The 16,171-nt window shown below is 41.4% G+C and overlaps 2 protein-coding genes across 2 annotated transcripts; one reads left to right on the forward strand and one right to left on the reverse strand.

Moving 5' to 3' along the window:
* The first annotated feature begins 1,529 nt into the window (after positions 1-1,529).
* Positions 1,530-9,111, forward strand: LOC104419161. Its single transcript, XM_039301354.1, has 2 exons — positions 1,530-2,597; positions 8,693-9,111. The coding sequence occupies exon 1, from the start codon at positions 1,566-1,568 to the stop codon at positions 2,538-2,540; it is 975 nt and encodes a 324-aa protein (XP_039157288.1). The 5' UTR covers positions 1,530-1,565; the 3' UTR covers positions 2,541-2,597; positions 8,693-9,111.
* Positions 9,112-9,660: 549 nt separating this feature from the next.
* On the reverse strand, positions 9,661-13,955 carry LOC104419164 (lysine histidine transporter 1). The gene is made up of 8 exons (XM_010030732.3): positions 13,799-13,955; positions 11,985-12,142; positions 11,478-11,861; positions 10,831-11,224; positions 10,620-10,725; positions 10,417-10,508; positions 10,243-10,311; positions 9,661-10,159 (listed from the first exon to the last, which is right to left on the reverse strand). Exons 1-8 carry the CDS (start codon positions 13,844-13,846, stop codon positions 10,061-10,063), a joined length of 1,350 nt encoding a protein of 449 aa, XP_010029034.1. The 5' UTR covers positions 13,847-13,955; the 3' UTR covers positions 9,661-10,060.
* Positions 13,956-16,171: the final 2,216 nt, after the last annotated feature.

Consider the following 16,171-nt stretch of genomic DNA (forward strand, 5'->3'; position numbering starts at 1 on the left):
CATTTCAATATTACTACTGATGTGACACACTCAAGTTGGAATTAGCCATACTTTGAACCATGATTGAAGGAAGTTGTCGTCTAGGTATGTGGATAAAACGGTTATATCCATCGTATGAGCATTGTGCTGAGTCTATTTTGACTTCTAGCCGTCTAAATGTTAGGCTTAGAAGAGAGTAATCGAAAATCCGTCACAATTCGCAACTTTCAAATTTAAAAAGTGATGTGATGGACCATAAATAAATATTAGAATGATCACTCAAGTTCAAAACTCCATGAAAACCCACTCGGTGTTGGTATTGGTGGTATACTCATACCCTTTCGTGGTTGGTTGGCCGTCAGTGTTAAGGGTGTGTCTCGATAAAGTTTTACGTTTAATTTAATATGAAAAATTTGCGATTGGATGCATTTTAATGAAAAAAACTTTCGAAATTTTAACAATATATAATTGCTGACACGTAGATGTACATATAATAATCCCGTGATTTTTATTTATTTATAAATTTAAATAAGTTTAGAAAATGTTGTGGAGAAAGTTCCAAGGGAGGGTGAATTTTTAGATGATTGGGAAAACAAGGCATGTCCTAAAGGGGAGTGGACCAGTAGCAAGCAGCGAAACCTCGCTATCAAAGGAGGACCATCTGCGCTGGAGTCCCGGAGCCAATCCAATCCAAATCCAATCCAAGTCCGACTCGACTCGAAACAACAGCATCGGCAACAGAGACCGAGCCGATCGGGTTCCTCGGATGACGTGGGCGGATCTTGTCGCGGATCCGCAACCGCCATCGGACCATCCACGCGTCCTCATCGTACCTCCCGAGCCCAAGACCCCCTCCCGACCCCCCACTCTCCCCTCCCGCGCGTGCCCCCGACGGTGCCAACCGCCAGCCCCGTGTCCCGCCACGCGCCTCGCCCCCGCGTGGGGGTGTTCTCCACAGCTCCCCCGGTCGACTTTTGCTGTTCAAATATGCGCCTTCGGGCCAAGGAGGGCGCGCCACGCGCCCATTCTCTCGAACGATGCAAAACCCTCCTTTTCGATTGAATATAAAGCTGAGGGACAACCGGACGCTAAGTCCGCACGAGCACCACGTGTCCCATCGCTTTATCGGCAGTGCTCGACACGGTCGCGCCTCCCATTGGCTGGAACCGCCGGTGCCAATCAGGAGGCTCGATTTCCCCCTCCCCAGCCCCGATGTGCCCTGTGGGCCCCCACTCCGCCTAGCGATTGGACCAATCGCGTCGTCCATATGTTTGGGGAATGCCCTAGACACGTGGTTCTCTCCCGCTCCTACCAACTCCTCTCTCTCCGTGTTCTTAGGCCGAAAGGCGCCCCTCCCAAAAAAAAAAAAAAAAAAAACGTTTACTCCGTCAGTCTTCAAGCCTTTCTGAGAAGGAGAGAGAGAAAGAGAGAGAGAGAGAGAGCGTCTTTGGTGGCGGTGAGCGGCGGCGGAGGCGGCTGTGTGGGGGCGGGATGGGTAGGGCGGACGGGGTTAACAAAGGGCCGGCGGGGGCGGCGTGGCGCGTGGGGGCGGCGTGGCGCGTGGGGGCGCGGGGATCGACCAGGCGATGCTCCGGTTCCGGCCTATCGCCCCGAAGCCGGCAGCGGAGGACCCGGGCCAAGGCGGGTCGCATGTGGGGAGCAAGGGGTGGCTACTTTCGGGCGCGAGGACCAAGAGGAAGTACGTTAGGGTTCGCAAGGCCAAGGCCAATAGTAATTGCAGCGGTAATAATAACCACGACAGCAGCAGCACCACCAAAAGGAAAAGAGCAGCGCAAGGGCCAAAAGAAAAAGGAGGGCCTGATGATTCGTCGGGGCTGGAGAAGCGAATAGTGACCCTCCAATTGTTGCCTGAGAAAGCTGATCATGGAGAATCTAAAGCGCTTAAAGCAAAGCCTGAGCAATCTGAGAAGGAGGAACCTCAATGGCGGGGCAGCATCGATCGCTGCAGCACCCACTCTGGTCCTGAATTTAGCACCGTGAATCTCGCCATACCTAATGTGGTCCCGCCCCTGTGGTCTAGGTCGGACCCCATTGGTCTCATCCACCCGACCTTCCAGTCGCCTCACCGGATGCGTTACCCTACGGTGCTGGAATGCTGGGTGATCGTGGAGTCCGTCGCCGACACCCACATTGACGCGCAGGACCACCATCAGCTGGTAGGGCTCACCGACGCCGAGCGGGTGAGGAGTCTCAAGGCGGACGCGTGCCCCGGGTTCCTAGCGGATCCGAGCAATCGGGTGAGGTGGGTGAACGGAGCGTTCGAGAGGATGGTGACGAGAGAGCATCTGGCGGACGACGGCTCCGACGGCGGCCCGCTGCCGGTAGAGATCGCGGTGCGGGTGGTGGCGAAAGAGGAGCTGCCCAAGACACGCGCGGCCTTCGCGTGTAGGGCGACGTTGAGGCGGCGGCACCATCCGTGGTGGGGCGAGGAGAAGTGGGCGGCGAGGATAGTGCCGTGCGATGTGTGGAGGATGGACGAGATGGGAGGGTTTGCATGGAGGCTGGACGTCAAAGCTGCACTCAGCTTGGGGCTCAGCTGACACGACCCGATAATCCCGGGGGCCACCGACCGGGCAATGAGGGTTCGGTATGATCAGGTACGACTAGGGTTGAACCAAAGCTAGGGCATCATATCTCGACCCGTGCATTGCCATGATAATAAAATTTAATGATTAACTGAGCGAGATCAAATATAACTAATTCGAAAAACATTAAAGAAAGGTTAGAAATGATGCTGTTGATGTTACGGCTTTTTAGGATTCTCTTGTCGAGAGTGGGAGAGTATATAATAAAAGGATATGAAGGAATAGTTGAACCATGAAAAATAAAAAACACAGTTTTAGTAAAGAGATTTATTTTTGAGAAGTACATGAGATATACGGAGATAATCTTCGACTTCTACAGTATTATTAATAGAGATCTTTAGGATTCTCTCCTGTAGGGTAACATTGGTCGTACTTATACGGACTGATAAACTATTTATTCTATAAACCATATTAAGCTTGAGAAAATGGGTTTTTCTTTCCCTTTCAATTTGTCCTTCGATTCCGCATGTGAAATTACTTCCTTTTTGCACTACTTAGCTAACAAAAGGAGTCATATTGCAAGAAAGGGGTTAGAAAGAAAAGCAAAGAAAATGTCGAGTTTATTTTCAGAAAGCATCTAATCCTTTTCAAATATAAGTTTGGAATCATGAACGGAACTTAAGATCTCGAATTCGGTCAATACTTAGCAAGACTTTTTTTAGTGGCACTCGATTAAATAAGAGTAATGACTTTAGTACAAGTGCATGATGGGTCAAGATACCATATTGCACTTATTTAGCTGCACCATAATATCCCTTATATAGTAAAATTAGATACGGTCAAGATCTAAATGCTTAAGTAAGAAAGTCTTTTCGTTAAAGCAATGTAAATTATCTTTGAATATCCCTCTCTAAATGTATAATTTGTCGCCAACCTTTATATACTCATATTACACATACGATAATCACCGTAGCTTTTGCATTCGTAGTTTCTTAATCTTACAGTCATTTTCTTTCCCTGTCCACCTGTCCTATTAAGTCTATTAATAAATCCAATTATTAATTAGCTTTCCTTTTCTTTTGACTATTCCACCACATTACACGCTAAATATTTCAAACTCATTATTTTTATCAGGGGAAATCTATCGTTTAGCTTCATAATTTTTTTTTTCCTTTTGAATTTACAATGCATTTTTCTAAACTTTGCTTTATTTAAATGCTGTCACTCTTCCTTACCATTATTGTTCACTTGTAGCTAAAAACTAAATATTCGTCATTGACATTCATACAGTTAGGCTAAACTTAATCGATACATTTCCTCATAAATGGAGTTTCGTGCATGTAATTTACTTGAATTACATCGGAACTTAATGCTAACAAAATTGTTAATTTAACAAGTTGATGTTAGTTAGAATTTTGCTTCTAATTATTAATTTAGCATGTGAATATGGTATCGATCTTAATATAAGGACATCTCTTGCATGATTTAGATTAAAAATGTGAAAGTAAATAATGCCACTTCCTTTTTCTATTTTCTCAAACTCGTTCTTGATTAATCTTATCGACACGTGGAACGTCTAGTTCTCATGTGCCCAGCCTCGTCCCTCAATGTCGGACCAGGCACTAGGCACACTTAGTACAAACTAGGGCCTATAAGCTCAGGCAACTAACCCAATTTTTTCATTGTATTTTTTATGTTGATGAAACTCCAACTTCTTTAAATAACCTCTAAGTTCACGAAAGTGTTTCGGTGCCTAATCGGCCAAGTAAAAAATGAGTTAAAAATTGCATGAGGAGTTCGAAATAAGTTTATTTAGGAAAAATTATCTAATCAATTATACATATGTTAATTTAGTTATAAACTTTTCAGTTTTATCAATTTAGTCATAAATCTTGGCGTGAAATTCCAATGTGGTCATTTTGGTTAATTTTTCGCACAGAAACTATTGACGTCGCTCTAGTCATCACCGGTTGTCTCATGTGGCATGCTGTGGTATTAATTCTGACGAAAATTGGTCGGAAGGACTATATTGGAATTTCGCGCAAAGATTTATGATTAAATTGATAAAATTGGAAAATTTAGACTAAATTGACATTCATATAATAGGTCTAGGACTGATTGGACAAGTTCCCTAGGTTACTTGTAGTTGATGGTATAGAAAAAGAATCCCGCCTCAACCTTAGCTCGGGTTTTTAAATTAGTTGTACTTGATGCTATTTTGGCTTTAGGTTTTCTTAATTCATTTGTATTTGGGATTTTGATAATTAAACCTGAGGGCAAATTATGGAATGGGTTAATGTAATGGCTCGACTCATTCCATATAGGTCAAGTTTTCAAAATAAGTAGATAATATTCAATTGCACTATCATTTAAGCCTATTTATGGTTGAGTCTTTTTGTGAGTCGCCTAAAAAGGGCATCTTCCATTTAATATGGAACCTAGGGGCATCACATATTGACTTCTCCACTTAGAAGCAATGACTTCCTCATTGGTGTCGAGCCATATCATTAAGCAATACTCTCCTAATTCAGTGCATGATTTTACTCATTCACGCACTCCTTATCATTCTGGAAGCCAACCGAGAGATGCATCAAATTTTGAGCACTCTCGCCTCAACATTCTGTCCTCGTTCTCCTTAGATTGTGTGACATCCTAAAGCCAGCATTGGTTGCAAGAGGTTTGATTGAGTGATTCATAAGTAAACATCTAACCCCAACCATTGTCACTAGCTTGCAAAGTTACTTCATGTACTCTTTTTGGGAACTAAGCCCATGTGAAACGGGCTGCCTCATTTAGGCAGTAGCAGAGCAGGATTCCCCCAACAAACATGTGGTTTGTGGACGGACTAGCCCCACGTCCGATTTGAAGAGAGCGGTGAGTAATCACCGGGGTGAGGGGATCAAATAAGGTATAAATTCTAGCAATCTTTTAGGATGGTGAATGGGATAAGAATGGATTAGGCCACATATCGAATAAGGAGAGTATTGCTAGGTGAGAATACTCCATAGTGTCTCATCGGTTGGGAAAGGCCTTGAGGAGTGATTCATAAATTAACACCTGCCTCTAATTGGTCACTAGCTTCTGTTGTTACTTTGAGTACTTTTCTCAGGGGCTTGGCCAATGTAAAATTGGCTGGATTGACACATGTTAGCTTGAACCGAAGGTCCATTTATTCAAAGGAAAATACATTTTGGAATATTATTTTCTTACCTTTTGGGGTTTGGACGTCGATATATGTTTTCCTTAGACTGAAAATGACAAGTTGAGATTGGGGAAAACAATTTTTCCTTCTAGCTAGAAGGAAATCACTTTCCTCAAACCACAAAATAAATGAAAATCAATCATTTTTCTTGAAAATAATTTCTATGAAGAATATATATATATATATATATATATATATATTTTTATATTGTGAAATTTTCATAAGACAAATGCACTTTTGGTCCGTCTTCGAGCCACACATCTATGAGGGAAGCCTTGCTTTGGCACCATCTTTGACAATTTAGTCTATTACACGTAGACTTAGGCCCTAAAATAAGCTCTCAAATATGACTGCACAAAGCGATGACCATTTTTTTTGTGAATCTAACGTTTAATTGCGTAAAAAAACGTTTTCCATCATATGTAGCACTTCAGTAGATTTCATGTAGTCTGACCATTCTGCCCTTCTCCCCTTTGGGAAAAATTAAGGCAATTTTATTCGCCGAGTCCCAACTCCAGCTCCTCAAGAAAAACGGTAGGATATTTGCATGGCCTTTCTCCTACGTTTATCATTAGAAATATTTTTTAAATTAATTGCATTAGTTTTTAGACAAGATAGAAGTAGTTGTATAACCCATATTTAGTATGAGGATAGTATTACTTTCTCTTATAAATTTGAATTTGTATATTAACGCATCACAAAATATTATTTCGATTATAAGTATACACTAAACTTCACAAAATAAATCCGAAAATTTGTGGCAACTGAAGCTAAACCTTTGAATTCTTCATAAAATCAAATAAAGATAAGTAACGTTATGATAATTATGTTTTCATAATTTACTTCCACGTTGGTCTTAGTTAATTTGTTTTACCACATTTCAATCGCATATGTCATTGTGGTAGAAATCTTCTTTTTTAATTATCGAATTATTAGTAAGTTGATGACTTGATATTAATTAGGGAAACATTGTCAAAAATCTTAAATTTTGCTCAATGTGACATATTTTCTCTCAACTTTTTTAATGATATGAAAATTCCCATACTTGTACTTGTATGACATGTTTATCCCATCGAAATTCCATCAACAAGCATCATTAAAATTTTTCCGGTATGGACAACAGAAAGTAAATAGGTTAACATGACATCCATATGGCTATTTCAAAATGATATCATTTTGGCTAGAACATCATCCGATGTTGTCTTGACAGAAAGTAAATGTGTTACATGGGTGCAAGTTTAGGATTTTTGATGTTACAAGAAAAAAATTTAAGGTAAATGTGTCACGATGTGTATAGTTCAATTTTTTTTTTGTCACAAAATTTTTTTAGGATAAATGTGACACGGTAAATATAATATGGGGTTTTTGGTGATTTTTTCCTAGATGATAATTAGAATAACAGCCTGTTGCATTAAGAATCTCCTCTCTAATCCCTTCTCCGTCCTCCCTTGCGCCATCACTGAAGCCAAATCCCTACACTCAACACTAAAAGAGCAAAACAAGAAGCCTATGCCAAACTGATTAGTTTGGTTCTTGTTTTCATTAGTTGAGTTTCTGTTCAATTAAACAGACTATCTTTGACTTAGAAACTTATCCAAACTCAAGTGCTCGAACCAAGTAAAAATATGAAAGTTCAAAATTTTTGGGCCGAAATTAATTCAAAAGGTAGAAGTTAGCTGTTGTACTGAACCTAACGGCGAACAGCATTGTTTGGTTTGGTTCCTGCTTAAACCTTAGTCCAAATCTGTCGAAACCTTAGTCCAAATCTGAATTTCCTTATTAACTAGATAATGAAAGGCTCAAGATAACAAGAACTGTAAGTTCTGGGTTTTTCTCACTGTAACCAGTATTTTGGAATGACACAGATTGATTAGGCATTCAATATTGCACGCTTTGAACATATGAGAGAGGACGATATGATACAAAACCGATAACTTACTTCAGGAAAAAAATTGATTAACCTGCCTGAGGACAGATTTCATTATTATTGCTTTTGTTTCAAGATTGGAATAGAGGCAATAAAACGAGGCAAGACATCAAGTGAGTCGGGTTTTTGTTGATCTGGTTTTAGTATTTCGATTTTCGGTTTCTTTTGAACAAATTCCTTTAGCCATCTCTCCACGTGTCATATTTAGTCTTCCGTTTGTTTTGTTCACTATTAACTTCTTCATATGTTCATGTTGCATAAATTTGTGCCAATGATTTATTTTCGTTGAACCATGTCGTTTCACTAAATCTTGTTTGTATGTTCATGTTATTTAGACCTAGACCTGGCGCTTAACTAAATTTAATTCTCAACGTTGGTATTCCCAGGAAGTAGAGTGGCCCTAATAGATTACTGGGCCTGCAAGATATAGGTTTCGAGTCAAAAGTTGGTGAAAACTGGTTCCTGTCGTCACCGTGGACAAACAAATTTCTCATAAACAGTGTTTATAGGTAGCTACTTCTAAATATACTAATAAACTAAGTCGCTAGATTCTTGATCGGACATAACTTTTGAACGGTACAGGTGGAGGAGTTTTCTTTTCACTGCTTTGTATGCAGTGAACATAGTGTAGACCAGAACCAACAGACAGACAGATTGCAAGTTCGTGTTGAAGTGTGTGGACCGAACATGGTCGTCCATTTAATATCTGCCACTTGTCTGTATCTCAATAAAAGTGCCAAGAATCTCATCTTGTGTGCATAGATTGAATGTGACTAGAATATTAGAGCTTATATATGTTCAAATCGGATTACAAAAATCGATTATTATGTGGTAACCTTTGAGAGCTTATTGAATAGTTATCAGCCTGCTTGGTCACGCAAATAGTCGACATCATATGTGAGATAAGTTTCTGTACTGAATCAGTTTGTTTGATTTGGCACTTTTCTTGTGATTTTCTGTGAGACTCTGTTTGGGTCTGTCTTATTCACCTTATTCATTTAGTATCAATCCCTGCATATGCGTGGCCTGACTTTGTAGGTGATCTGCAATGAAGTGAGTTATGCATTCGACAGAGATTGAAGCTGAAAAAGATCGGTCAAACATGGAACAATGTAGAGTCCGAAGCTTGGAGACTGGAGGGAATTTGGTCTAAAGCTCATAGCCTCAAAAGTATTCTGCGGTTTTATGTACCTATGGAAAGATGAAAGTGGTGGCAAAATAAATCTATTTGTTTAAGTCTTGTATGTGGTGATATGCATTCGGGAAATCTGGAAGATCAGATATTTCTGATGAAATCGATGTTAGATTCTAGCTGTGGCGACGAACTAATCTTGCAAATGTATATTAGTTGTAATGTGTGCTTTGTGGGAATTAAAAAGGCAGGATTTGTTTGTGCCACCTAAAACTTTTTTTTTGGCAATTGCACTGTTACTGTGTAAAAGGTGGTTTTTGTGGAAGTTCGTGTCCCGAAAAAGAGTGCATCATGCAAACTCTGCATCACAGCAGGTACTATTGAAGGACATCCTCTACGGTTAGTTGCTTCAATGGTGGTTTTGATGTCTTGGGAGAATGAAAGGTGACAGGGCTAAAAAAGGAGTTCTCGCATGAGCTCCAATTCTACAAAGTTCGGCCCACATCAGTTGCTATCTTTTATTTTCTGATAAACCAAGAAAAACACTCTAGGCAGACTTGCTATGCGGCTGCATATGGTGTTATCATCTATCATGGGACGGTTAACAAATTACAGGCAAATCACCTTCGGGGAAGGGTTATTTTTTGGGTTCTTAGTGGTGAGATTTTGCGATTGTTGGTTTTGTCAGCATTTTGCGGGTTTCTCTGTTTTGTGCAGAGAGTGGTTAGCTTAAAAATAAGTTCAAGCAGCGCTTTGCAGTTGCCCGATGCCGTCCCGGAATCATCTCCGGTTGTGTGACTTCACTTGCAGTGATGAATATGTGGAAAGCTTACTAGGGTAGGCTCTGCCGTTGAAGTTAACAGTTGGCCCTTGCTTCAATCAAGAATAAACCTTTTGTTTCAGGGTAATAACACACTCCAAAAGTGAAAAGAATCACGCCACACACGTCTTTTTCCCTCTATACTAGCGCTGAAACAAACAAGCCTGAGACAAGAACAGGTTGACATATACACTCGAAAACTAAAACAGTACACTTCCCTTTAAGTTAATTTCATGTCCATAAACTTCCCATTTTTTCCGCTGACAAATACTGCACGCTTACACTACAAAGATCCTGTTGGGGGTCCCGTGGAAACAAGGTAACGGTTCCGTTTGGGCAATGAGAATTTGCACCGATTCGCCGTTGTGTTCATCTACATCCATAATTTTGCCAGAATCTGGATTGCTGGAGCGACTCCCGATTCACCTTGTAAGCTGGTATGCAAGTAAAGAATCTAAGAGTAGAATTTGTAGGTCTTAGCCTTGATTATGATCAACCTCAGTCCCCCAATAGGCGCTACGATCATCAAGAGAACTCCAATGACAATGCATATCTGACATGATAAACGAACCCGAGTTAGACCAGCTCATCTTAAGGGAAGAACGACGAACGAAAATCAGATAAAAGAAAGCATACCCAGTTTGTCCACCAAGATAAGCTGTACCGCCTCGGCTTGTAAATCGCGAGCCACATTATGCAGGGAAGCTAAAAAGAGAAAGAGAAGAAGCCAGAGGACTCAGTGGTTATGCACATCGGCAAAATTTGGGAAGAAATTCTAAATGCATATCTTGCTTATATGGGTGCACTTACAAAGTAGGTGGTAGGAGCAAAAGCGAATCCTCCGAAGAACGAAAGAAGACCACTGAAGAAGGGGAAAGTAATGCCAACGAACATCGTGAACGCTGCAAAGTAAATATATTTGAGAATTCAATTAAATCTTAATAAAAGTGATACACCCGTCTAATTTGAAAAAAAACGAGACATCGCGTTGTATGGAGTCTGAATTCACTTACCAACATAGATATTGCGCGTTACAAATCGAAGTGTTCTAGTGGGCTTAAAGTGCAATTTCTTCACCAGTGCAGTTTCTATCATGTCAAACACCGGCATTGCATAAATCTGCCATGAGAAAATGGTAAATGAGATATGGTAAAACCGGTCCAATCTCATAAAAAAAATCCGCAGGAGGATAAGGGGAAGAATATGAGAAGACGCAATCTTTACCTGATAGCTTCCAATCACATGGATAACCACAAACATATTGGCCATAGCAATGAGCCAAGCGGGTTTTTCCAACGAGAGGAGGATGTTGTCTGCAACCGAGTTCCCAAACACCCAGTACCCAATTAAGGCAACCGGGAAATAGCAGAGAGCCACAATTATGTACGCGACGATGACTCCTCTCCACATCGGGCCCTTGGATGGTTTCTCTGGCGTGGATGGGATCGTCGCTTGGATCTCCAACACGACATTGTGACCAGCATAGGCAAAAGCGACATCACCCAATGCAGCAAAGAAGTTGAATACCGTTCCTGGTGTTGACTTTGCTGCGTACCCGTATTGTACATCGGACTGAACACCCTTGTTGAGTGAAGCTGCCCAAGCAATAGTGGAGTAGCTGTTTGGAAACATGAAGAACACATGCTTAAGTCCCCGAATAAACAATTTATTGCTTCACTCTTTGTATGATTCGATAGCATAACAGTTGTTTTCCTTTATTTCGATCGCTTCTTCATTTATATTTAAATGACATCTTTCAGTGCTCTGTCGTTAGCTACGACAAGCGGTCTGATTTAGATGACGTTACTGATTGTTCATCCATATGAACCGATATTGAAGTTGGAGTTCAAAGAGAATAGACCGGGACATACCTCAAAGACATGACAGCAGCAGCCAAGGAGACGCCGGCGATGGAGTTGAAATTGGGGAGGTGGGAGAGAACAAAGTGAACGGAAGAAAATATCATGATGAAGTAAGTCGTCTTCAGCGGCTTACAGCTCGGGCAGACCGTATCGTGGAACTTTTTCAGGGATTGGCCGCCGGTCACCATGTAGACAATGTTCACTCCGACTTCGACGATAAGCTGCTGAGGAACCACGATGTAGAGGCCGAGTTTTTCGCCAAATGCGTATTGGCCCAGCTCGTGATACCTATCAAAACGTTTTCCCGGAACCATCTCGTGCATCTCGACCATTTGCCACAATGTGTAGAGGGTGATAATCCAAGATAAGACCATCACCGCCACACCGGGACCCCTGAAATCGAATTTGAGATACTATCGATCAGGAAAACATGATTCAGTTGGGAAAAAAAGAAGAAAAAAGAGTAAAGTCGAGAGCAAGAGTGCAATTTGGTCAACTCTTTTAGAGAAAACTCACCATCCAAGCTCGGCCATGGCGTATGGGAGACCGAGCACGCCAGCTCCAACCATGGCGGTGACATTGTGAAAAGTCGAGTACCACCATTTCGCATTCCTTGAAGAAGTAATCGGTAGCCATTCGTCGATAGCCTTTTGCTTCTCCAATTTCTCTTCGACCTATGGAAACCATAACGCATCTAACTCAGGCCACATATTGAAGCCCATTATTCTGGCTAGTTAGAGCATCAATTTTACTAGAACCAAAAAAGCGAATATGCCATGCTGCAAGTTTATATCTCTGGTGTCAACACGGGTATGAACAGAGCAATCCTGTGCTTTCATGATGCCAATACTAAGATCACGCTCAACAAGATCGGCATCATACGCAAACTAGTACGCAAATCAAGTGATGTCATTCATGCTGTATCATCCCTTTTTTGCGTTAATCATATTGATAAGCCATGGTTTGGTTTACATACAGTTGTGCACGTTTAACCAAAAAGGAAAAGGAAAAAGCGGGCGCTGAATAGTCCTGGAAAACGACAGAAGAAGTAAAAAAGAAACGAAACGGGTAAAGGAGATCGATCCGACTCAAAAGTCAACACGAACAATGCAGAGTGGAGCAGAAGAAGAAGAATCAAGATGGGCACACAGGTCCCGGCCCCCTCTGCGAGGTTCTTCGTCAACGAAGGCAATTACTCTTTGACCTTTGAACACGTAATGACGCGACACGTGCATGGTTGCCGTAGGGTTTGGGATTGTGCCTGATTCTCTACCGCTTGGGATGGTTTAATTGACTACGTGTATATTTTATACTACGTTATTCACTTGTGGGTTCCACTTTGGGTTTTGAAAAAGACCACCAATTGCTGAAAACAAAAGCGCATTCCGGTGCAGAGACGACGTTCGAGCGATCCGAAATACTTGAACACTCGGATGTTATATTTATAAATGTTCTACCCAAAAGCCTAAGCTTAGATGTAGACCATCCGAAAACTAGACATGTATGTTCCCTACCTAACTTAACCCAACAAGTTGCAACTTTCCCAAATCCGCAATTGCAAAGTTCCGGCTACGCCAGGCAATCAAGCATGACCTTGCCCCCATCAAGAGCCAAATGCTTGTTAATAGAGCAAGAGCTACCGAACTATGCGCAAGCACAGGATCCGTCCGATAATTGAATTATCTTTGCCAATTAATTTGTTTAAGATACTCTATTTTTCATTGTCTGGGCCGAAGTTACTTGAGAAGAACAAGAGAGCTACCCATCTATCTACGTTTTGACAAGAATCTGTAGTTATGTATCCAGCAAGATTGCACATGTTAATTCATATAGTAATGAATACTAAATACTGAATGGACGAGATTGCACTAACAAGTGATTGTAGTTCCCAATTTTTTTACTAGGAAACGGTCTCCGTCAGCCTAACTAGTTTTCCGGGATGAGCGGAAAAACCGAATCGATCGTTTCGCCCCCCCTCAGCTATCCCTTCCCAACTTTGTTTAGCAGAGAACTCAAGGGTGGCCTTTATGTATGAACCGAAAAGGGAGTATTCATAAAAACGAACCGAACTAGCTAGTCGGGGAAGGCGGGTAAGTAAAATGACCCTAATATCAATCCCAAGCCCTATTCTAACATCAAGGCTAAGCATCTATATTAGCACTAATAGATATGGAAGGACCAGGGCCGGGAAGATGACTGGGAACTGTTAGGCCCCAGCCTTTCCAAGCAAATGGAGGACCGACGGCTATTCTTGCAGCTCATTTATCAGACATTACAGTTCACATGATCACGTACTTTTTAGAGAGAGAGAGAGAGGGAGAGAGACTAACGCTGCTCTGGCGGTCGTAGGTATGATCGGCCGGAGCTTGAGTCCCCATAACTGCGTCCTCTTCTTGATTTTGCAGACCAACCAGACGCCTCAGAGAGAGAGAGAGAGAGAGAGAGAGGAGAAGAACACCAGTTTACACGAAATGCGTGGTTGGAGAAAAATGTCCAAGACCCCTCGTATATAAAGAGAGAGAAAGTTCGGACCGGGGATGTCGCAGCTTCGCAGTTCACACGAACTGTGCAGAGAGAGAGAGAGAGAGAGAGAGAGAGAGGGGGGGGGAAGGCGAGTCGTGACGTAATTTGCTTTGACCGTGGAAAGTCTTCTAATCTGACGGCGACGAATAATTTAAAAAAAGAAAGGGAGGCGCCGGGTGAGTCGGGCGATACGAAGAAAATTCGAGTGAAGTCATTATAAGAACCGGAATCTCTTTCTTCTTATTCTATTCATGGACTTTCATCCAGTCATTATATAAATTAAAAGAGGATCTCGTGCATATATAAAATCGCGGTCATTTTCTCCCCTTTACAAAAAACATAATTAATTTTTTGAGAAAATTCTATCAATAAATAAATGCGTAAATTGACAATCCCATTTTTAAAATCCCATTTTTATTCCTTACGTTTTAAAATTTTGAATCTTCTTTATCTCTATAAACAATCTTGCATTAAAAAAAAAAAATTGAGCAACCATGATATTTTTCCTCATCCCACGCATATGTGTATAAGATACCATGTGAATAATTCATTTTTTTCTTTTTGATGACGGATGACTCCACCATGGGCCCCCGTGCTCGGACAGCACCGGCCCTCAAGGGAAATTAGCACAAGACTCCAACACCATGGCTCCTCCTTACAACGTTGGTAACTGTTCGAATTCAAACTCTCGATCTTAACGATGAGGGAGGAATTTCTAATACCAATACATCTACCCAAATTGGATATGATTAATTCCTTTTATTGATCAATGATCCAAATGTTTTCTAATTAGGTGATATTGGCGAACGCGTTCACGCAACATGTCACATGTGTGGTCATGGATGGTGATGGGTCTTGAAATCGAACAAGCACCTTCTCCCCGACTTTTAATTTTCTTGGCAATTTGTGGAAAACACCTAACCCTTTACCGTCCCTGTGCACTCAAAAGGAGAAATTGTTGCATTGAGTCAAGTATGAAAGTAGACGGTTCCATATAGATCCAAGCAGATCCAAGCAGATCAAGCCTGATCCAAACTTGATTGAGTGTATGTATCAAATTCATGCAATATTTTATTTGGTCAAAAATGCGAACCGTCGAGCCGAGCGAATTGTCCATCTCCACTTTCCCCGCACATTATGTGAACTCCGAGAGTTACGTGTATAAAATATTTCGATGTTACACGTTCGGGTTTTACAACTAGTTCTTCGTCGTTATGCCATTACCTCACAAGACATCTCATGCCGAACTTAGTACTATTTGCGATATTTTTCTTTTTATGAAAATTGTTTTTGGTAAAAGAATGCGGGAAAGAAAAATTTAAGACAGATATCGGACCGATCTTTGGAATGGGTAGATTGTTCATTCTCCCACGTAAAGGGGTAATAGAGCAAGAGAATGCGTACGGGGAAAAAGCAAAAAGGCTTAAATTCACCAATTCCGTACATGAATCGGTGAACTATTTATCTTCCTTAATGAAGGGCACGATATCTCCTATACATGTCCTCCCTTGGAAAAATCAGAAATAAATAGCTTGCACGTAATTAAATGTGCTAAAATCGTCCGGCCGACCGGTTGGGTCAACGATAGAAATTGAAACATTTGCACGATCAAAACGAGTGGAGAAAATCAACCACAAAAAAAAAAAAAAATCTCAACTTATCATATTTGTATTAATTTAGGCTTAAACTTTTTAATTGTGTTAATTGAGTTATAAAATTTAGGCAATTTAAAATTGTCGAAGTGGATATCAATAGTCTTATATGGCATAAACGGTGTTAATGTAGACAAATTTTATAATTTTTTTTAAATATCGATTTTTTTAATTTATTACTATTTCTTTTTCCTCTTTCTTCTGCCAATCACCATCATTGCATGAGTTGACCTCGCTTGGCGAGTGTGAGTCTTGCCTAAGGCCGGCAAGGCTCCACATTGCCAAATCTTGACGAGATCAAGCCTTGCTAGTCTCGAGCGAGGCTCGACTTCATTGGATCTATCGAGGTGGAGCTTTGCCCAAGTCTAAGGGAGACTCGCCCTCCCCAGACAAGGCTTGAGCTCCTTGAGCAAGCCTTGCTTGAAGCCGGCGAGGTTGAGTGGTAAGGGTCGGCAAGCTGACCTCGTTTCTAATGGATCATTAGTCATGACCTATGTAGCACCGACACGAGATGCGCGACACGCGACA

This window comes from Eucalyptus grandis, chromosome 9 (genome assembly GCF_016545825.1).
Source record: "Eucalyptus grandis isolate ANBG69807.140 chromosome 9, ASM1654582v1, whole genome shotgun sequence".
Taxonomy (NCBI): Eukaryota; Viridiplantae; Streptophyta; class Magnoliopsida; order Myrtales; family Myrtaceae; genus Eucalyptus; species Eucalyptus grandis.

Bases quoted from the DNA above. Each gene is read 5' to 3' on its own strand.
- LOC104419164 (XM_010030732.3), bottom strand. From the start codon at position 13,846: ATGGGGACTCAAGCTCCGGCCGATCATACCTACGACCGCCAGAGCAGC. The intron at 11,225-11,477 runs GTATGTCCCGGT...GTTTCCAAACAG, and splicing joins GCTGCTGTCATGTCTTTGAG to CTACTCCACTATTGCTTGGG. The intron at 10,312-10,416 runs GTAAGTGCACCC...TTCTCTTTTTAG, and splicing joins TTGCTCCTACCACCTACTTT to CTTCCCTGCATAATGTGGCT.
- LOC104419161 (XM_039301354.1), top strand. From the start codon at position 1,566: ATGCTCCGGTTCCGGCCTATCGCCCCGAAGCCGGCAGCGGAGGACCCG.